The following is a 22,064-nucleotide window of genomic DNA, read 5'->3' on the forward strand; positions in this document are numbered from 1 at the left end:
ATTTTGTTTAAGAATCTGAAGTCTTGTCTTTGGAAAGTGGACAAAACAAGTGAAAGAATCAAAGTGGCTACCATGGGAAAATAAATGCCGTAGATGGGTAAATATACTGTGCATTTTAAAAAAACACTAGTATATCTGAGCAACTGGAACTTTTTATGGCACTCTATATTATTGGATTACTGTATTTCAATATTATATATAAAAAAAAACTACAAAATATATTTTAAACTAGCATGTGCTTTAAAATAGTGTCTGCTAATTAAATTCTGTGTACTTACATAAAGTAAAAGCATCAAACGTTGAATTCATTTCCTTAAAGGTACAGTTTGTTAACAGTGTTTAGATATTTTAGACATTCTAAAAAAAATCAGTAATAAATGCATGTTTGGGACCGAACAGTAGAGTTAGTAACAGCAAGCGAACATAGAGGAGCATTTACAGGTTAGAAGACAGATTCTCTTAGGAACTAGTAGAGCCCAGAAACAGATCTATAAGAGGGCGAATACTGGAGTTTTTCTCCACCTTACTAGTCATGTGAGTTTGTTTGTATGAAAAAGAGAAAAATATAGACCTCAGGACAAAGGATGTTACATCATGTTACAGTTATTCCTCTTTTTCTTCCTGAGATGGAAATTGGGAAAAAAATAAAATGAAATAAACAACAAAACAAAAAACATCGGTGTGGATAAGATGAGTCTTAGAAGATGGAACATGCAGGCAAAGTCTGCTGAGTGTAGAGCTGTGCAGGTAGAGAGCACTAATGTTGGAGGAATGGTGTGATGAGCAGGCACGTGAGTGCTGCAGAAGAATTACTGAACAACAGAAACGTTGTTGGGCAGTGAGGTGATGAGACGGCTGGTCCAAAACTAACAGTTGTGCAAGCTGAACATCCAAGATATGACGAATAAACTTCAGTTCAGCATAGCACAATGCCTCAGCGTACCCAGCACACTGGCATGCATGAGCTGATAAGCCCCAGGTGTGCACGGTGACTGGAGTGGAGCTCGGAGAGTGGGAGATGACAGTGCAGCATCTACAATTCACAAAATTTAACAAACCAGAAGAGACAAGGACACAAACCAAATGAAGATGAGAACACAAAACAAAGCAAAAAGAGGAAAAATTGAATAAAATGATTTGCTTTTTTTAGATGGCGAATATAACTCTAGTGTTTAAATATAAAGAAGCATATATTCAATTCAATTTTATTTATACAGCCCCAAATCACGACAACACTCACCTTAAGGCACTTTAGATTGTACGGTAGATCCTACAATAACACATACAGAGAAAAAACCCAACAATCATAGGACCCCCTATGAGCAAGTGCTTTGGCAACAGTGGGAAGGAAAAACTCCCTTTTAACAGGAAGAAACTTCCGGCAGAACCAGGCTCAGGGAGGGGCGGGGCTATCTGCTATCTGGGGTGAGAGAAGGAAATCAGGATAAAAGACATGCTGTGGAAGAGAGCCAGAGATTAATAACAAGTATGATTCAGTGCAGAGAGGTCTATTAACACATAGTGAGTGAGAACGGTGACTGGAAGAATGCTCTTTCTGGACTTTAGCTCAGCATTCAATCATATCATCCCGGAGATCCTGGTCTAGAAACTGTCTCACTTGGGACTCTCCACCCCCATCTGCCTCTGGATCAAGGACTTCCTGACAAATAGACCACAGTCTGTCAGACTCGGCCCCCACCTGTCCAGCACCATCACACTCAGCACCGGGTCTCCACAAGGATGTGTTTTGAGTCCCCTCCTGTTTACGCTCTACACATCCAACTGCTCCCCTACCCATCTCTCAAACACCATCATAAAGTTCGTGGATGACACCACAGTGGTTGGACTCATCTCAAGGGGTGATGAGTCGGACTACAGAGATGAGGTCAACAGACTGACTGAGTGGTGTTCAGTTAACAACCTCCAACTGAACACCACGAAAACTAAAGAACTTATCTTGGACTTCAGGAAGGGCAGAGCAGACCCGGCCCCACTTTACATTCACGGGAACTGTGTGGAAAGGGTACACTCCATGAGGTTTCTGGGCGTGCAGATCTCTGATGACCTCTCCTGGACTGCAAATACCATGGCGGTGGTAAAAAAGGCCCAGCAGCGTCTCCACTTTCTGAGAGTGCTCAGGAGGAACAACCTGGAGGAGAGGCTGCTGGTGACATTTTACAGAGCCACCATAGAGAGCATTCTAACGTACGGCATAACAACATGGTATGCAGGGTACTCAGCTGCGGACAGGAAAGTACTGCAGAGGGTCATCAACACAGCCCAGAAGATCACTGGCTGCTCTCTGCCCAGCCTGGAGGTCACTGCAAACTCTCGGTACCTCAGCAGAGCTGGCAATATCATCAAGGACTACTCTCACCCCAGCAACCAACTGTTTAAACTATTACCATCAGGCCGACGGTACAGGTCACATAAAACCAGGACAAACAGATTCAGGGATAGCTTCTTTCCCAGAGCTATCACCGTAGTAAATAAGCACAAATACAATTGAACCTGCTTAGCTATACCATACCGTCACTGCCATTATATTATGCTGCTATTCATACTGTCATTATATTAATGCTGCTATCCTGTATATATCGTACTTACTATTGTTTGAGTACTTGCGATTGTTTTATTGTACTTTTTATATTTTACATTTATATTTATTATTGAATCTTGCACCAAGGGAGTGGCACTCCAATTTCGTTGTACTCTGTACAATGACAATAAAGGCTATTCTATTCTATTCTATTATTTAAGACCTTGTATGTGAGGAAAAGGACTTTGAATTCAATTCTGGATTTAACAGGAAGCCAATGAAGGGAGGCCAATATGGGACAAATATGCTCTCTCTTTCTAGTCCCTTCAGTACTCTTGCTGCAGCATTTTGGATTAACTGAAGGCATATAGAAGGATAACCTTACTAAGCACAGTGATTGCAAATAGTTTCTCTGAAAACAAATTCTGTGCTAGCAGCATCTGTAAGACTATAACAACAAGCTGGCAGCTGGTAAATAATTTTTGTGCAGTTCACTTATCAACATGTTATAGCTTACATCTATTCCCACATAATATAATGATGCAGGAAAAACTGTTACAGCTGTGTCCAAAAGTCCACTCATACAAACAGGAATTAGGGAGTTTTTCTTTATATGTATTTTACCTAAGTCAGGGTAAAATGGAGAAACATTTTGCTAACCTTCAGCACAGCTTTTTGAAACAATGTGTTATGAACTAAGCAGTACATGTAAAGTCTAAATAAAAAGATTTTTAAAAAAAATACCTTAAGTCTGCATTCTTTCTAATAGCCAGCAGGTGGCGCCTCCTCTGGTTGTGTCAAAGCTTCAGGTTGAATATAAGACCACAGAGAAATGGCCCACAGCGTGTCCTTTCTCTGTGACCTCAGAAAACACTTTCCTGATTAGTTTATGGGCTCAGCCATTAGTTTCCGGTCATCCTGAATGCAACATGAAATGCTTTGTAACTGCAGACGGGAGTCTCATTGATCTAAAACACTGAACGAACCCAAAATGGTAGACTTCTCCATAAACAGAGTTGGTACTATATTCCCAAAATGCAAGCAATTCTGTTGCTCAAACTTGTCTATTGTAGGTTTTATTCATTTTTAAATTATTGAACATTATTCATTTAAATTACACTACACTCCTTCTCTGTCCTTGTTTGTTAACTTGGACACAAATAAAAGATCAGAAAAATCCTGAACTTAATGAGGATGAGTGATAAATGAAATGAAAATCACAAATGTTAAGGAGCAGTAAACCTTGTCACATCTTGTAGTCAGGCAAAAATGCCTGCCTGGCCTAACAGGTCTGCAGAGCATTTCTTGAAAAGTGAAAGTGTTTTCTGAATTTAAGAAAATCAAGCTATTCGGGGCTTTTTTTGTTTGTTTTTCTTTTTACTTTATACTGCTGCTTGTTTTAGATTAACAAAGGTTTAGCAACAAAGGCTCTTCTTAGAAACAGACAATTTGGGTTTTGTCCTGTGACATTATAACAATTTATATTGTAATCTTGCAGCCTTGGTCACTGAGCACCAAAGACAAAACCTTTTATCCTTTTTGTTTTTGCTCTTTAAGTCTGACTCCTCAAAGTTTATGACAAGTTGGCAGCTTGAAAATAATTTTTGGCAGTCCTGCAGTCAGGCCGTTGTTATATAGATGTCTTTTCATTGCTTGTGTTTATAATGGTGCTTTGTACCCAAGAACAAAATGTCAGTATAATCTCAGTACTAACAATAGTAAACAGCACATCGTCTATACAAACTCTAAAGAAACACAGAAGAGATTTTTCCCACCACAGCAGCAAGATGTGCATGATGAAATCTCCTTTATGGTTTAGTTTATTATCCTCTAATATAATTATCTCATTCTGAACCCAAACCTTGGCCCTAAAGCCAAATTCCAACCCTCTGAAGCTCTCAGAAAAAAAGCACAAAGTCATAGTCAAAACTTATCCACTTTCTCAAAATCCTTCCTCCCAAGATCTAAAACCAAAACCAGTCTTTACAAAGGTAGTCGTACATGTGCACACACATTGACACACACAGTAGCATAGCAATCGTACTGCATGTGCCTCAGTGGACACTGGTATTCAAGAGTAATTTCTCTCTTTGAGAGCTCACAGAATAAGTAGTTGTAACAAGTTAGATACACTGTGTGTCCCGACGCTACAGGCAGACACACTTGTTTCCATGGCTAATTACTTGTTTGTATAGCGCTCGTTTCTTGTGCACCTCGACTCTCCCCGTTGTGTTCATCACATCTTTTCATAAGCCTGCAATTGTTCCTCTCACTCCAAACTCCTCTCCCTCTGGTTCAGGAGTGCTACTACATGAATAGGGGAGAGCGATTGGACTACATGTAACAGCCTCAGCTAGCACTGAACCCGAACCACCTTCCCCTTCTCTTCTCCCTCTGCCGAGCCACAAACCACACCCCTAACTCCAACAGTAGCTTTATTTGTTTATTTATTTGTAAGAGACCCTGCACAAAAGCCAGCCAGAGAATTGACACATTGTACCAGATTTGATTAGCGTTTGCAGTTTCTTGGCAGGTAATATTTATCTGGTCACTTATTGCTATAGCAAGTGTAACCCACAATCAGACTTGCAGCTCAAAGGGCAACAGTGTGTGAAAGGGAAACATAGTTTTTCTTTATGGAAGAGAATCTAAACATGCTGTACTGCACTTTTGTGAGAGAGGCTCTGCTTTTTTGAAAACAAAACACAAAGTCTCAGTGGGCAGCGCTGACTTATTGTCTGCCTTTCAAAACCCGCCTGTAACCATAGCAACTGTAAATGTTAGGTTTCTAGCCATGAGACAGTTGTAGTAGGATTAACTGACAGCGTGTGTGCACAGGACATTTTTTAGCCTAAGGGCATTATTTATATAATAATTTTTGTGAAGTTGTCCATTTTTCCTCTGAGTACTATGACGAGCTGATGCAGCTAAAGGCATTTTTCCTGTCCAAGCAATCTTTGAGATGTCAGTCACAAACAAGTGAACCTTTTACCATTCTTTAGATTTGCCAGTCTGCAGCACAGACCTCTAAACCATAAAGCAAGAAGAGAAAAATCCCAAGATGATGCATTTTAATATGTTGAGCTAATGAAAGTGTATTTAAGGTGACCATGGCTTAGGCAGTAGAATAGATTTATCGGTAATTGGAGGGGTGGTGTACTTTTTTTTTTATCAATGGGTCCTTTAGTCTGCATGTCAAACGCACCTCAAAATTGCTCATCATTTATCATCTGCGTGTGTGTTTGGGGGGTATTTTGTAGCATCATATGAAGAGCTTTGTGAATGAGTAGAGCACTTTTAGTGGTCAATAAGATGAGTAATGTGCCATACAAAATCCAGTCATTTTATCCTCTATACAGTGACTTCAAAGCACCTTAAGGTGCTTCTGTGAAGATGAAAAACCAAAGACGAGGAAAGCGAGAAAATTGTTCCACCCTTAAGTGGAACAAGGACAAGACTTTAATTCAAAAAGCTTTCATGCAATCAGGCATCATTATGACAAAACTAAACGTGTGAAAAAATTAATCAGGCAAGCTTTTATTTTTGATCTGGGAAAGGCAAATGAAAAATAGATTAATATCACCTGCTTTATTTATGTAACTATGCACCTAATTGATGTAAATATTGATTCCAGCTTGCACCAGATGATGCCTGGAAGTGCCCCCACTGTAAGCAGCTTCAACAGGGTATGGTGAAGATGAGCCTGTGGACTCTGCCAGACATACTGATCCTCCATCTCAAGCGCTTCCGTCAGGTAGGCCAGCTTCAAAGTGGTCTCAAGTGAAGACTTTCATCTTGATCATTACATTACTACTACAGTCATCAAAATAATTTATTTAAAAGATGTCTATGGTAGTAACAAACACCTGAGGAACTATTATCTGACTCTACACAGACAATTTGACAATTTATAGAGGAGCCAGATACAGTATTCAAGAAATATGAATACACGCCTTTGAAATGACTAAAATTAACGTGATTTCAAATAGCATCAACTTACAATAATAACTTTAAGATTATTTTGTAAAATGAACTGAAATAATTATTCAAAAGTTTACTGTGTTTAGTCTCATTTAAAACACATTATACAGACTACATTTAACACAACAGTGCAAAAAAACTGAAGCTAAACACAACAACAAGTCTGTTGAATGCTGCAGGAAAAGAGTATACGTGCAATTTCCAATTAACAACTAGTTATATGAACAGTCTTTTAAATAAACTGCAGTTGTCTAAAGGATTTGCTTTAACAAGAAAGCAGTTTGTGAGAACTCATCAGGATAAGAAAAGATCATTTTTATGGCTCAGTTAAGCCAAATTTCTTTCCTGAAATACTAAATGAAAAGATGAGTTTGAGTGTAAAGAAATGTAGCCTTTAATGATTTCAAAAGCACTGCAGGAAACAAGAAAGGGAAGCCAGATGAATACTGTGAAAAGGGCCATTTGTGAACAGTCATTGAAAAAGACAACCTCTCTGTCAAAGAGCAGCTCAGTATAAAAATGAGTAAAAATGAAATTGTTTCTCTGTGGGTGATGGGTATGTGAAAACATGTTTGTGATAAAATACTTGCCATAACAACTACAAATTACGAATTAATAAACTCATTATTGACGGGAACTGGAAAACTGGAAAAGCTCATCCACGCCTTTGTGACCTCAAGGCTGGATTACTGCAACTCACTTTATTTTGGTCTTCATTCTGCCCTCCTTCATAGACTGCAGACAGTCCAAAATGCTGCGGCATACATTCTGACCAGAACTGGGAAGTTTGCCTGTATCACTCCTGTTCTAGCTGACCTGCATTGGCTACCCATAAAATACCGCATCCAATTTAAAATACTGCTGCTCACGTTTAAAATGACCAACAACACAGCACCGAGCTACCTTAAGGAACTCCTTAAATCGTATGTTCCTGCCAGAGCATTAAGATCATCTACTCAGTTACTCTTGGTGCAGCCTAGATCTCGGCTGAAGTCTAGAGGTGCCCGGGCGTTTGCCCTGGCTGCACCAGAGTTGTGGAATAACCTTCCGATTGTGATCCGGGCGTCCGATTCCATCCAATCTTTTAAATCACGGTTAAAAACCTATTTGTTTAATCTCGCCTTTCCTCCTTGTTAATGCTTGCACTTGACTTTTAGACTTACTCTATTTTTCCTTATACAGATTTTTATGGCTTGTGCTTTTATTATGTTTTTATTTTGATATGCATTTCATATTACCCCATGTGTATTAGTGGCATTGACCTGTGAGTATATTTGATACTTTGCTAAGGCCTTATAATACTCGTGTTACTTCTCTGTCTCTTATCTTAAGCACTTCGGTATACCACTGGTTTTTAAATGTGCTCTATAAATAAAGTTTGTTGTTGTTGTTATTGTGCTTACAGTTTCTCTTGATGGCCCAGTGTTGGATTGGATATTAGAGAGAATAAAACTGGCCTTTTATGGACTGATTTTTGCAAGAGTATAAAAGTCCCAGAAAATCCTTTGTGCCTGACCATCTTCAGGGGACTTTTTGTTGTTGTTGTTGTTGTTGTTGTTGTTAAGCCACTTAACAGTGACCTGTGTGTCATTCAAGCATGAAAAGGCACTTAACTCAAGACATAAACCATTTTTGTGTCTACACATAGCAGACAATTTAGCAAAGAACCAATTTTATAATAATAATAATAATAATGGATTGGATTTATATAGCGCTTTTCAAGGCACCCAAAGCGCTTTACAATGCCACTATTCATTCACACACTGGTGGAGGCAGCTACAGTTGTAGCTACAGCTGCCCTGGGGCAGACTGACAGAAGCGAGGCTGCCATTTCGCGCCATCGGCCCCTCTGGCCAACACCAGTAGGCGGTAGGGTAAAGTGTCTTGCCCAAGGACACAACGACCAGGACAGAAAGCCCGGGGATCGAACCAGCGACCTTCCGGTTACAGATACGCTTCCCAACCCCCTGAGCCACGGTTATATCATATCTTTAAGCACTTTGTTACTACCAGCCTGCCACAAACAACCACAATTTGTTTCTTTTGCTTTAATTTAATCTATGAAAAATGCAAAAGATAACAAAGTTTGACAGGGTGTTTTTGCACCAAAGTCATTCCTAAAGAGCTGTTAGCTGAAAACTTAAAGAATATCTCATCATGATCTGCAGGAAACTGGACAAGCGGAAGGAAAAAAAAAGACAAAAGTGGCCTAAAAGACAAAAGTGGCCTTAGTGCCCCCCCAAAAAAAAGCTATCAGTAAGTCATGAAAGTCAAGTCCTTAAAAAAAAAAAGGATGGATGCAGTGATGCATCTAACCCTTCTGTTGATCCAGCTAATGTTCGTCGAAGCATAATCAAAAATGGTCTCAGTCAAAGAGGAAAGGGAAACAGGGAGAAATGGGCTGAGGTATGGATTGAAAATCAGTGGCAACGGGTCTTTTATGCTTGAATGATTTATAGGTCAGTGCTAAGTGGCTTAAAACACAAACCAAAAGGCAAGGACTGGAATGAAAATGAGAGAAAAAGCAGTCAATACCCAAATAGAAACTGAAAGATCCCCAACAGCCTGAAAAAACTATACACAGTAAGTTTCTTTCCATCCCCCTTTCCTCTTTAGTGAGATAGGCAAGCGCCATGTCACAATCATTGAAGCATGCCTCGTAGCCTGCTTCTTTAAAACCAACACCCCACCTTTCTCTGGCCTTCATGCATTATTCCAAACACGTATTATCATTATTGGTCTAAATCCCCCACACCCCATTACCTTGCCACCGTGAAGTTCTTTAATATCCTGGGAGATCCCAGTCTGGAAAGTTAAAAAGGATTCAAACCTATGCATTCTCTTCCTCAACTAAACTTTGTTTAGAGCCATGGCAACAACAAAAAAGATAAAAAGTGGTGTTTTTATGAATTCTGACTGTTTACTGAAAGGAAGAACATGAAAGAAGGCAAGTGAAAACAACTATGATGAAAGCCAATGTGCCACACAAATTAATTGCTGGTACTTTCTAACCACTCTTTATGAAACATTCTGATGTTGTACATCAATGCAGGAAAAAAAACAAATGAAAACTGAAAGAGGACATGCAAAGGGTTGGTGTTACAGAAGGTGTGGGGTAAGATGGAGGCAGATGACACATAAAGGGAGTGAAATAAAGAAGAATTAGTGATCAGCCACAGACTTTTTCAGCCTCAGATATACAGATATATGCTTTTAGGATGGCTCATTCCCAGAGGCCTGCCGTGGTTAGAATCTTTCTCACTGTGTACGCCAGGCCATATTTTTCCCCACACCTGGTATAATCAGATAGATCACTGCTTTCTCCTTTTTGCTGTCTGGTGGAGTCTCTTATTATTATGTTTTTTTCCATCTGTTCACATGGTAGCTTCCCAGTACTCATCCCCGTACTGCAATTTCATAGTAATTCAGCACAGGCTTTAGAGTGTGTAGGTCATTTCCCTAGCTGAGATCATTGGGTATGCACACCAGTTTCAGTTGTACTGAATCTCCTGCCATGACCGGGTTAAAATAAACCATGCCTTTTTGCTATAACTGACCCATCACTAGTGTTTTTTTGCTCAGGGACTACAGATAGAAATTAGGTTTCGACTTCGTTTGTGCGTCTCCCTGTAATTAAACATTTGAAAAACCCTTGACACGAACCCTTGCTGCTTTCACAGGAGACTCATTAGTATCCCTTCATATGCCTGGTTCTTCTTGTTCCTTGTTTCAAAAGTGAACCCTGCCCTTTTCTTTAGATGTTTGCTTCTCTGAGTTTTAATGAACACATTGTAAGTTGTCAGTATTTTGTTGCAGCAGCTATGTTTGCTATGCCTAACACTGTAAGGTCATAACATGCGACCTTTTATTCGTAATTGGTTCACGGTAATCTTTTTAGTAACATAGTAATACTACTATACTTAAGCTTGGATATGTTACCAGCGTGCATAACAATGAAACTTTTGCCACATTAGGAAAGCACCTTGTTTTCCAGCACAGCTAACAAACAATATCCCGTGATCTGAAAAGGCTCCCTGTGTTTTGGAGAAACTTGACCAAACTTGTTTGTGTTAACAAAATGGTAGCATTTGTTAACCTTTACTTAACTAATCTGGTCTCATTTAAGCCATCACTTTGTTTTTTTCAATGGCCCTGACCAGGACAAGTTTAAGTCACAATGACACAACTAATGGTTTTAGGAAACTTCAAATTTAATAAACAAACAAACAATCTTTTAACAGAGAGTTTACAATAGTTCGTCAACTTTCACTTACATTTGCAAACACATGCCAAGCTGATGGGAGCTTAAAAACAAAAAAACATTGTTGCCACATTTAATAACATATCCTAACACACAGAAATGACTGATAAATCAATTTTATAATGATTATTTTTTTCTCCAGAAGCCAAATTAATTTTCCCTATGGGCCATATACTGAGTATAGCATTAATGCCAAAAAACATGAACATCCCTGAAGATCCTTTTGCTCCATATGTGCCAATATGCTCCTGAGACCCAGCCTATTCATTTATGTCCTCCGTGGATAGAATAGATGTAAGAAGTTATGTAGTGATGGGATTTTTCTTTTCACTTAATCTGTACAATTGCTCCGCACACTCCCCGGAGTGTAGTGCTGTAATATTTTACATTAGTGCTTAATACCGCCTTGCTGAACATAATAAATTCCTCACAGTCATTACGAGTCTTACCTGGAACTGTCGAATGTTGAGAAACTGGGACTGCTGTGGGGGGCTGCACCAATAAGCTGGACTCATTTATGCTCAATATTAATCTTATAAACTGCTGCTGATGAGAGCAGATGTTACAATTAGGCAATGAAAATGTAAGAGGTATAGTTAAAAACACCAATATTTTAAGACAATTTAATCAATTTAATCAATTTTCTCAAAAACAACTGTGAGCAAAATGTGCATGTTTTTGCTAAATTTCAAATACCCTAAACTTTATTTTACTTTATAGAATATATTGTACTGCCATCTTACTTGTAGTTTCATGTATTCATGTGACGTTTTTCAGTTCTTTCTTCTTGTTCAGTGAAAGAGATCTAGTCTGTTTTTGGCCTGAACAAGTGCTTTAAAGCTGAGGTAGGACAGTCACATCAACAGCAAACGCAGCATCAGCTTTCCATTATGCATCTGACAGTTCTGGATGTCCTTTGCCTTTTGTCTCACAAAATTGTTGAATTTTTGCTGTCAGGCTGCACACTGTTTTTAGCACTTTGCTCAGGTTGAACCCCCTGACAGATGTGTGATATATATTCCCCAATAAACTCTTTTAGTTATGACATTAGCAACATGGTTAATTATTTTGCTCTGACTTACACAGCACCTCTTAGTGTATAATACAATGCCAAAATACCAATTTTAGTTGTGGGTTAATTTCACTCACTTTATCCTTCGTCCACTTCAAAAGTCCAACATTTTTCCATGTCAGATTTGGACAAACATCAGTTCTAACACCTGTCAGTGTGTCCCATTTTCTATCAAAGCATGCACTTGCCTCCATGAACAAATCACTTCCTATTGTGCTGCTCAATTTCAAACTCTTTTGTTATTCCACGTACAAAGGGAAGTAGTATATGTGGGCTGTGTCGCAGGCACCACAGCTCTTGTCCAGAGCCAAGGACAAAAAGTCAGACTTCAGGCTTTTACACTTTGCTTGGAAAGAAAGAAGCAGAAAGAGGGAAGGCCCCATGAGTTAAGCCCTGCTGATCACCTCACATGAGACCCTTTCTTCAAAAACTCTAGTATCAGATCCTGATTTTGGAGTTCCTGACTGACACACCTTTTCTCTCTGCATTAGAATTCAGTCAGTCAGTCTGCCAAAATCTGTACCAAGCACCGGCTTAGCATCAGAGACCAGAGCCAGTAATATGCACAGCACAATTTCTAAGGTTGGGGGGTTATGCAGGGCCTTCCATCATGATAAGGATTCAATCTCAGTAGGAAAGCTTCTATACTAAAAAGTGATTTGAATAAAAAATCCATACTGAATCACAAGCATGTAAGAGAAAACTGCTGGGCACTTCTTTTACTGACCTAAAACTTTTGTTTTCTGATTCTGGTTACTTCTAAAGAGCCTCTGGAATAAAACTGACAGTAAGTAAAAGCAGAATTCATTTATGTTTCTTTGACATATGCAAATAGTTTGTCTTTATTTATTTGCCGTTTAATTCATTTGGCAGCTATATGCTAGTTTTACTTTTGAATCTTTTTGTAGATGTTCAGATTCCTAACAGAGTAATATTTGCCTGCATATTCACTTGTTGTTGTACAGCTTTGTGAATCTAAATGTAGTTCTAGCTTTTACTGCAGTTGATTCCAATTGTTTGCTCACGAGCTGTTCTGTTTTTAACTTTGTCTTCAGCCACTGCTCAGTGAGATCAGGTGACAGACCTGGTCATTAAAAGTACTGACTTTACTTTCAAAAATCTCCTGACCAGCTTTCGCTGTATGTTTTGGTCAATTCATTTTCATTCAGATTAATTTATATAGGCGCAAATCACAACAACTGTTACCTCAAGGTGCTTTATATTGTAAGGTAAAGACTCTAAAATAACAGAGAAACAAAAATATTTATGTTTTCAATTTTTTAAATAAATTACATACCCAAAGCTGAAATATCTTAAAATTGTGTTCAGACTCACATTCTTTCTGTCAGGCTCGCATGTGTTAGTTGTTATGTTGAGAAATTTTATTACTGCACCACTCAGAACAGTCAATACTTATTGTAAAGCTACTCAAGCATTTTCTTGCTTGAATGCTTTTCATCACTCTCATGTTGAAAGGTGATTGTTGAGCCATTGTACTGGGTACACTGGTGTATGCCCTGTGAACTTCATACTGCTTGCCGCAGGTGCCCTCAAATCACTTTCTAGACACAACACATATTTAAGGAAATGACCATTTTGTTTTCCATTGTAACTATAATCAACATAATACTTTGTAAATCAATCAGTCATACATTTCTATAGATAGAGTCCCTGCTGTTCCTGTCACAGCAAAAGAGTGGATATAGAATCAGTCAAGCCTTTGCCATTAGGCAAAAATAGTAATTGGCACATTACTATTGAGAATTGCAAAAGAAAAAAAAGTATTTCCAAGTATTTAAAGTACAAAAATGTGCAAACATAATGGTGTGTATGGACTGTATGTATGAATAATGATTTTTGAAACAGGTTGGAGAGCGAAGGAACAAGCTGTCAACACTCGTGCGTTTCCCTCTAACTGGTCTGGACATGGCACCGCATGTAGTGAAGCGAAGCCAGAGCATGAAGAACCTGAATATGGGGCCATCACCACCTTCCTGGAAACAGCACTCAGGCCAACCACACCAAGCTGCTGACATGATGCTTCCTCATGAATTCCTGTATGATCTTTATGCTGTGTGTAACCATCACGGAGGAATGCATGGAGGACATTATACTGGTATGTAACAATGACGTCTTCTTATTGCTTTTCATACACACTCTTCTGTCATGCAGTTGGCACATCCACACAAATGAAGTTACTGCATAATATGGATATATACAAAGTGTGTGTGTGTGTGTGTGTGTGTGTGTGTGTGTGTGTGTGTGTGTGTGTGTGTGTACATGTTTAGGTATCTTTGTGAGGACAGAAAATTGGCATGCCACTATACTTGTGGGGACCAACAGTCACTTAGAGGGACAAAATGCTCATTCCCACGAGTTTGAAGGAATTTTTGAGGCTCCAAATGTGGTTTTAGTGTCAGGGTTACAATTAGGTTAGGTTTAGGCTGAGGGCATTCATTTTTGATGGTTAGGGTAAGTGTCTAGGGAAAGCATTATGTCAATTAGATGTTCTCACTAAGATATGAAAATTAGTCTGTGTGCGTGTGTATGTGTGTGTGTGTGTGTGTATTACAACAGGGACCAGATTTAGCTAGAATGCTAACTCCACAAGGAAGACCATTTTCACTTCAAATGACAGTTCAGATCTCTCAATGACAAATAACATGCAACACTGAGTTATCCCGTCTTCTTTGGCAGATGTTTTTGACCAATCAGTTTTGAGAAAGTCTATGCCCATCTGTCATACTCAATACCTCAGCAAAGTAAACTGCTCTGTGCTGCTTAGTGTTTTAATTTTAAATGAAATGTTTCGATACAACCCTCCAGCAGTCTGGGTCTCTACTATCCTCAGCTCAGTGAACTGTGGTTCATCCCAATAGTCCTGTGCACAGTAATTGCAAGTAGCTAAGTGAGTCCCTAAATGTGGGATGGATTTCCAATTTCAGGTACTGTCCAGGCTGCCATTTAGACTGTTAGTATGTGGAGGATTTTCAAACTACGTGTGTCTGATAAGAATGATGTTATTTTACTAATGGGTGGCTCCCCATTAGTAAAATAACATGTACAGTCTTTGTCTAGTTTATGTACAGTCGGGGGAAAAATAATTCCTTAATTCCCCTGCTGAATTTGTAAGTTTGCTCACTGACAACAAAAATAAAGTCTTCAATGTTTCATTTTAACTGGAGACTGAAAACCATCAAAAGAAGAAAAAAAACACAATGTACATTGCACAAGCACCTAAATTGATTTGCATGCCATTGATTTAAATGTGCATTTAATCCCCAAGCAAACCATGACTTAGTACTTGATGGAGAAACCCCTGTTATCAAACTCAGCGATAAGACATTTCCTGTAGATGGTCACCAGGTTTGCAGAATTGTCCAAATCCTTTAGGTTTCTTGGCTGCTGCTTTGCAACTCGAAGCTTCAGCTCACTTCATAGATTTTCTACAGGACTGAGGTCTGGCTAGGCATCTACATGACCCTGATATGCTTCTTTGTTACCTGGGCATTATTTTTTGGGTCATTATTAGGCCGTGGACAGGTCTTCCAGCATATCTTCAGTTTTCTGGTTGAGGAAAGGAGGTTGTGCAAGATTTTACGGTATAAAGCCCCACCCATTGGCTTCTCAATGCAGTGAAGTTGTCCTGTATCCTTAGCAGGACAGCTTTTTAGTTATTTATTTTTAATCTTTATTTTCATTAAAAATGTAAATAACATGCACAATTTCTTTCTGTGAAGGTTCTCAGTCATCCAGGTCATCGTAGTCAAAGGAGCTTGCAAAGAAAAGCGTCTGGACTTCTTTAAGTTGCTTGAAGACGTTTCACCTCTCATCCAAGAAGATTCTTCAGTTCTAAGGTCAAATGGTGGGGAGTCCCAGATTTAAACCCATTGGGAGAATCCATAGAAGAGCCACCTCCACAGGACAAGACTCAGCAGTCCATCTGCATCTTAGGGACAAAGGACACTCTTTCGAGGATGCCAATGTTCACATTTTGGACAGAGAGGACAGATGGTTTGAAAGAGGAGTGAAAGAAGCCATCTATGTCCACTGTGAGCGACCATCTTTGAACAGAGGCGGTGGTTTATAACACCAACTGTCTGTCATCTATAATCCAGTTTTGAGATCCCTCCCCAGACACCTTAACGCCCACTCACATCCTGGGCCATCTGACCTCAGGAAATCGCATGATAAGGTGGGGCCAGGTTTCACAATGAGCTCACCCGAAACCCTGGCTGATTGGGACCCACACCCAGTTTCACACCTTGGCTCATGTGATTAGAGGATCATCAGGGGGTCCTTTTGTCCCTCTGTGGGGGGATACTCCCACTAGGTTTAAATCTGGGACTCTCCACCATTTGACCTTAGAACTGAAGAAGCTTCTCGGATGAGAGGTGAAACGTCTTCAAGCAACTTAAAGAAGTCCAGACGCCTTTCTTTGCAAGCTCCTTGGACCATGCACAATTTCATTACAATCAATACAAAACATTACATACGCACCATTCAATATGGCGGACTCTGCAATAAATCAAATTTACATTTGAAATACAAGAATAAAATTGAAGACTCGTACCTAATTTGCAGAAATAGAAGTGACAACTGGAGATTAGGAGAAAGCAGGTCTTCGCCATGGCAGCTACCACTTTACATTTGCATCCATAAAATCATCTTTTACCTGAGAGCCCAACAGTGTAATGCACAATTGTGTTATGCACAATAACACAATCTGTGGTGGTGTCCCTCATTTAACTAAGAAAAATAAATAAAATTGATCTGATTTTACTGGAATGAAAAAAAAATAACAGCATCTTTAAACACATTTTTAAAATAAATCAAAATAGCACCTGAACAACAAGAAACTGTAGCTGGAGAGCAGCTCCAAGTGTCCAGGAATGGTCCTTGATGTATTCTGTCTTGCTGCTTTAACAAGCTGAGAAACATACACTATCAACAGTCTCTGCAGTGGAGGAAAGTACAACTCACATTTAAATGTGAAGCTATTCTATGTACACTGTATTTACAGGCAGCAAAGAGATTATGTGCTATGGACCTCCCAAGGCATTTTAGGGGAAAAATGAGTTAATCTCCATATTGCATGCAATTTTCTGATAACAATTATGCGAGAAAAACATTATTTACCGTTGTTGTCTGTTTTTTATTCCAGCTTACTGTAGGAATTCAGTGGATGGTCAGTGGTATAGCTACGACGACAGCAGCGTAGACCTGGTGCAAGATGAGGAAGTGTGCACAAGGGGTGCTTACATCCTTTTCTACCAGAGGCGAAACACCATTCCCCCATGGTCAGCCAGCAGCTCCATCAGAGGTATGTTGTGAAATAACAAGCAAACCAGACAACTGAAAGCATATAAGAGCTTGTGATTGTTTTTCAATGGTCCTAAAAATGGTAAATAGTCAATTAATGTCTGTACTTTCAACATACGTACCTTAGGCAGGAGTGGTTTTCAAGGACGCAAATATATCTGTTTTGTCTGCTGCACTGTGCTCCGCAAAACGCACACACGTCTGACACCTTATCTTAGGGCTGTGTTCGATATAACGATATACATCGGATGACGATATAAAAACGTCTATCGTTTCATTTTACGCTATCGTTTGTTTTGTGGTGTCGTAAAATAAACTGTTTACGGCAATATTTTTTCATCGTTTTGATGGTCACTGTAGTGGCTATATTAATTTCTTAAATTCTCTCTTTCTCTTATATTTAATATAACCACACTACGGACGGACAAGCGCCTGTTTTTACGTGTTGCCGTTAGCAACAATGACGGTAAAACTATCACGTGGCTCCGCTGTCCGCTTGTTTGTTTTCCATTGAAACCTTTCACAATAAAGCTCAAGATCCCTTGACTTTTCAAAGTAAACTGAATCACGTGAAAGAGTATGAGTATCCGTAAGAGTTTACGGAGGAGAAGCAAAAAAAGAGCCGTCATGTGCTAAAAAATAAACTTTAGACTTAAACTTTGAAAGAAAATGGTGGCCGTTACAACTTATGTCTAAAAATGTATAGTTTCATGCATCGGTTAAAACACTCGAATCCAGGTAAAAGACGACCAGCTGGAAAAACTAAACGCAAGTTGAGTTGCCCGAGATTCACAGAATTTACAGAAAATGTTACATTTTTGTGATTTATATCGTTGTCAGGACGATAAATGTCTTATATATGGTATTTTTGTCATATCGCACAGCCCTACCTTATCTGATATATCTGAGCGTATCTGGTGAGACAGTTTGACAAAGATTCTTTTACACATACACCATGCACCATGTAGACAACACAAACTAATACATCCTGTTCTTGCTGAATGTGTACATTGAGTATGTGCAAAATATTTGCACAGCAAAAGTTTATTTACATTTAAATGGACTTTTTACAAGAGCAAGACTCCATAAATGGTGGGGCGGGGCACATTTACTGCTATAGGAATAATTCAGAATAACAATGATTTTGCTGGACCGCAAATAAATCATTAACCACAAGCAACTTGTAAGAAACAGAGTAAGATAATTGCACCTTGCTCTCTGTAGTCTCAAGCATGCATCCTACAATAAAGTACAACTGTAATCTCTAATTAATCAAAAGTGAGACATAAGTGATCCCTCTTCTTCCTCTTTCACAGTAAGAGAGGAAAAAATGTAATAAAAGTTGGTGTTTTAATCGGATATTTATATAATACAGCGCCGAACGTTTCAAGTGGAAGTTGACTTGAAGAAATCCGCTGCCAATCCCATGACTATAAATGATGCAAAAAGATGTTTTTTTCTTAATACATACCACCTATCCCTGCGCTCCTGCCTCTCTGACTTGCATCTTGTGAGCTGCTATGATACTGAGGTCTTTCAACCTTTGAAGTAAGAGCCAAACATGCTGGTACAAACAGAGAAGACCGTACTGTCAAGAACCTGCTTTGATTCACAGAAAGCCACGGGTCTGTCAGATCTGCTCATTTAGCTCCACATGAAATGCTGAATGTGTAGCAAAGTCCTCTGTCAGACTGCAAAAAAGAAAAGAAAGCGAGAACTCATCCAAAATATTGTAAAGTCAGTTGTTTGACTCTTTTTTCTTTTTTTAAACTGGAAATTATTAATTATTAAACTGAGATGAATGAACCGCATTTCACTGGTAAGAGTATGTTAAGAGCTAAAAGTCAGATTTAATAGTAGTAATAATTTTGTGCAGCTAACTTTGAAACCTTTTGCCATAGCAGCTCACTGAAGGCCATACACTTACTACAAATGTCAGAATGCCTGAAATCATTATAATACCAACCTTTATCTTTACGTAATCTCCTCTCCTATAGAGATTGACAGACCACGTGACTTTCACGCATTGCATGCCGTGGCAAAACAATCCAAGTACCGCATCAAATGCAAGCATTTGCAGCACCGCAAAACGTTCATTCTTCGGTTCCAATAAATTCTTGCTTTTTCTTTGCCCCCCAAAAAGGTTCTGTACAAAACGAAGGAGAACAATGCCGGTCCGTACAAAGACAGACTTGATGAAAAGTCAAAGAAAAGATACGAGGAAAAAAATCAAAGGAGTGAAAGGTTTACTTAGGGTAAACCCTTACGAGCACACAGAGGGACAAAATACGTTAGCGTGCTGCCCAACTTTCACCACGCTCATATTTATAATTATACGCTTCTTGGAGTGAGTGCATACACTCATGAAGTTTAGTAACTTCAGGTCACTGCAACAAGCCCAGGTACAGTTTACCGACGGATGGGTGCAGACCCTTGAAATGCACCGTGTAGAACTAAAGACCATCGTACATATCATAAGTTTACCAGTCTCACAAATCGTCTTCATAAATACACATTCGTTAACCGTTTATTAATAGGACCTTTGAGCTCAAGGGTAATTAATTAGTAGTGGAAATAATTTCTGGCAGCATTACAGAAATGTAGCAGTGACAATAATATTGTATGCTGTAATCGTACTGGGCAATTAGTGATACAAAACAACTGTTTTACCCTGTGAATAAAAGTATATGTTTTTGTCAATGTACCATAATAACAGAAGCGAAACGCAATATTGTGTCAGGACAATTCACTATTTATGCACAATAAACAAAGGAGCATAGCGCGACAATTTCTGTTCAGCGCCAGACTTGCTTGTAACCTATATCACCAATTATGTTAAGAAAAATGACGCATTAACTACAACAGCAGACTGACCTTTGTGTAAATGCTTGGAGCAGACTAACCTGTGAGCTGGAGTGTTCTGGGACGTTATATTTGATCTTTGAATGGCTGCAATCCAGGCCATCCGTCTCCTCTTTGTTACTTCGGAAACATGGCTCGAACAATTTCTCTTCAACGACGTAATCCGATAACAACCGATTTCTTTACCCGTCGGCTTTCCGTGGCTGTCATGCGACCGGCTATTGCAGTTAATAATACAACAGCTTCTTGACATTTTTTGTGTTTCTTTTTATCGCTGTATAACTGATTTCAATTGAAAGCCTGCGTGCGCTAGTACCTCTTGCCACGAGTTCCCAGAATTCTTTGCGGTTTTACCCCTGAATGACATCACATTTTCAATCTCTATTGCCTTTTACAAATCCAAATAACCAGTGACCTCTTTCCATGTGGTGCACCGACAATACAAGTCAAAAAGACAGCTTTTTTAAGCTGCACAAATTGTCTGAACATACAGTCATATGAAAAAGACAGGACTCCTTGAAGTCCTTTTAAAAACTAAGTACACCTTTAATGCTTCTATAGAAATTAAGAGGGTAAGCAGCAGCTAGGTGGTGCTAATCAAGTGCATTTGAGTAATTATCAAGTCCAGACCTCGAACTGATTGAATTGCTGTGGCAGGGCCTGTAGGGTGCAATGCATAAACAAATGCCTGCAAACCTCAAGGAACTGAGCAGTGTTATAAAGAAGAAGGGCCAAAAAATATTCCACAATAATTTTCAACCTATTGCTGCTAGAGGTGGTTCTACAAGATGTTGAATCATGATCTGTGCCTAGTTTTTCACATGATTGGATAGAGTCTGTACCATACTGTATGTAGTACTCCCGAGCAGTGTTGGTGAGGTTACTTAAAAAAAAGTAATCAGTAACTAATTACTGATTACTTTCCAAAAAAGTAATTCCGTTACTTTACTGATTACTTATTTTCAAAAGTAATTAGTTACTTGGTTACTTTAAAAAAATTATTTACAACCTGAATAGGTAATAAAGCAATAGATCTTTCAGCCCAATTCTATTTATTCTGCATAATCCATCATATAAAATGTAGTCAAATGAAAAAGTCTCTTTTTGAAACTAGTTTTATTAGTTTTAATCTTTTAACTTTATGCATCAAGCAACTTGCGTTACTTGTAATGCGTAACTGCCCATCTCTGCTCCCAAGTGGTCTTTGTTTAACTTGTCCATTTTCACATTTGTGAGTTCGGTCCAGTAGCTCTGTTATACTGTGGAGGCGTTTTGTAGGAGTGGTTTGGGTCCACTGAAAATCATTACAGAATTGTTCTTTTATCAGGTCTATCCTAATGGGACTTTATATTCACATGGCTGTACAGGCACTATATAAATGAAAATAAAATTGGAATTGAACCTAGGTTTAGAAAATTAGGGGTTATTAATAAATACCAAAATAAATACCATAATAAACAAATAATCGCTTAATGTCTATGTTTTGTGTAAATCTGTCAGACTCCAATCAAACAAACAGAGATTTCAAGGCTCACTTTTATGTCCCTCTAACTTTATTAGAATAAATTTAGACTAGAATAACCCTTTATTGTCATTTTACATGTGCAACAAAATTATGGATACTCCACACCAACTGTGCCAGAATAAAATATAAATAGTAGATATCAGGAATAACATAATTTAAAAAAATAACCTCGTTCTCTGTACATGTTATTTCAGCAAAACCTCAGATAAAAAATAACAATTTAGATATTACACTATCTCGTTATTTATTTAACACAAAACAAAATGCAAGAGAAGTGTTTGAAAAACTAAGTACTAACCTTATTGCATCCTCGAAAACTGTCCGTAGCACCCAGGTGCTGCTGATCACATTGAATAAATGATCATTAGCAAGTGTGAGTACTTCGATGAAAGTAGAGGTTTTGGCAGTTTGCTGATCTGGAGTGTTCAGATGTGTGTTAACATGATGCCAAGAGGGAAGGACATCAGCAGTGATCTTAGGAAAGCAATTGTTGCTTTCTCTC

General features: G+C 38.8%; 1 protein-coding gene across 1 annotated transcript in view; it reads left to right on the top strand.

Annotated features, from left to right (window-relative positions):
* The window catches only part of usp43a (ubiquitin specific peptidase 43a), a 127,254-nt gene that overhangs the window by 97,189 nt on the left and 8,001 nt on the right, over positions 1 to 22,064 (top strand). The window contains exons 12-14 of the mRNA XM_026170554.2: positions 6,174 to 6,293; positions 13,720 to 13,969; positions 17,018 to 17,176. Of these exons, the coding sequence (XP_026026339.1) occupies positions 6,174 to 6,293; positions 13,720 to 13,969; positions 17,018 to 17,176 (529 nt within the window). The remainder of the gene's footprint in view (positions 1 to 6,173; positions 6,294 to 13,719; positions 13,970 to 17,017; positions 17,177 to 22,064) is intronic.

This window comes from Astatotilapia calliptera, chromosome 6 (genome assembly GCF_964374335.1).
Source record: "Astatotilapia calliptera chromosome 6, fAstCal68.1, whole genome shotgun sequence".
Taxonomy (NCBI): domain Eukaryota; kingdom Metazoa; phylum Chordata; class Actinopteri; order Cichliformes; family Cichlidae; genus Astatotilapia; species Astatotilapia calliptera.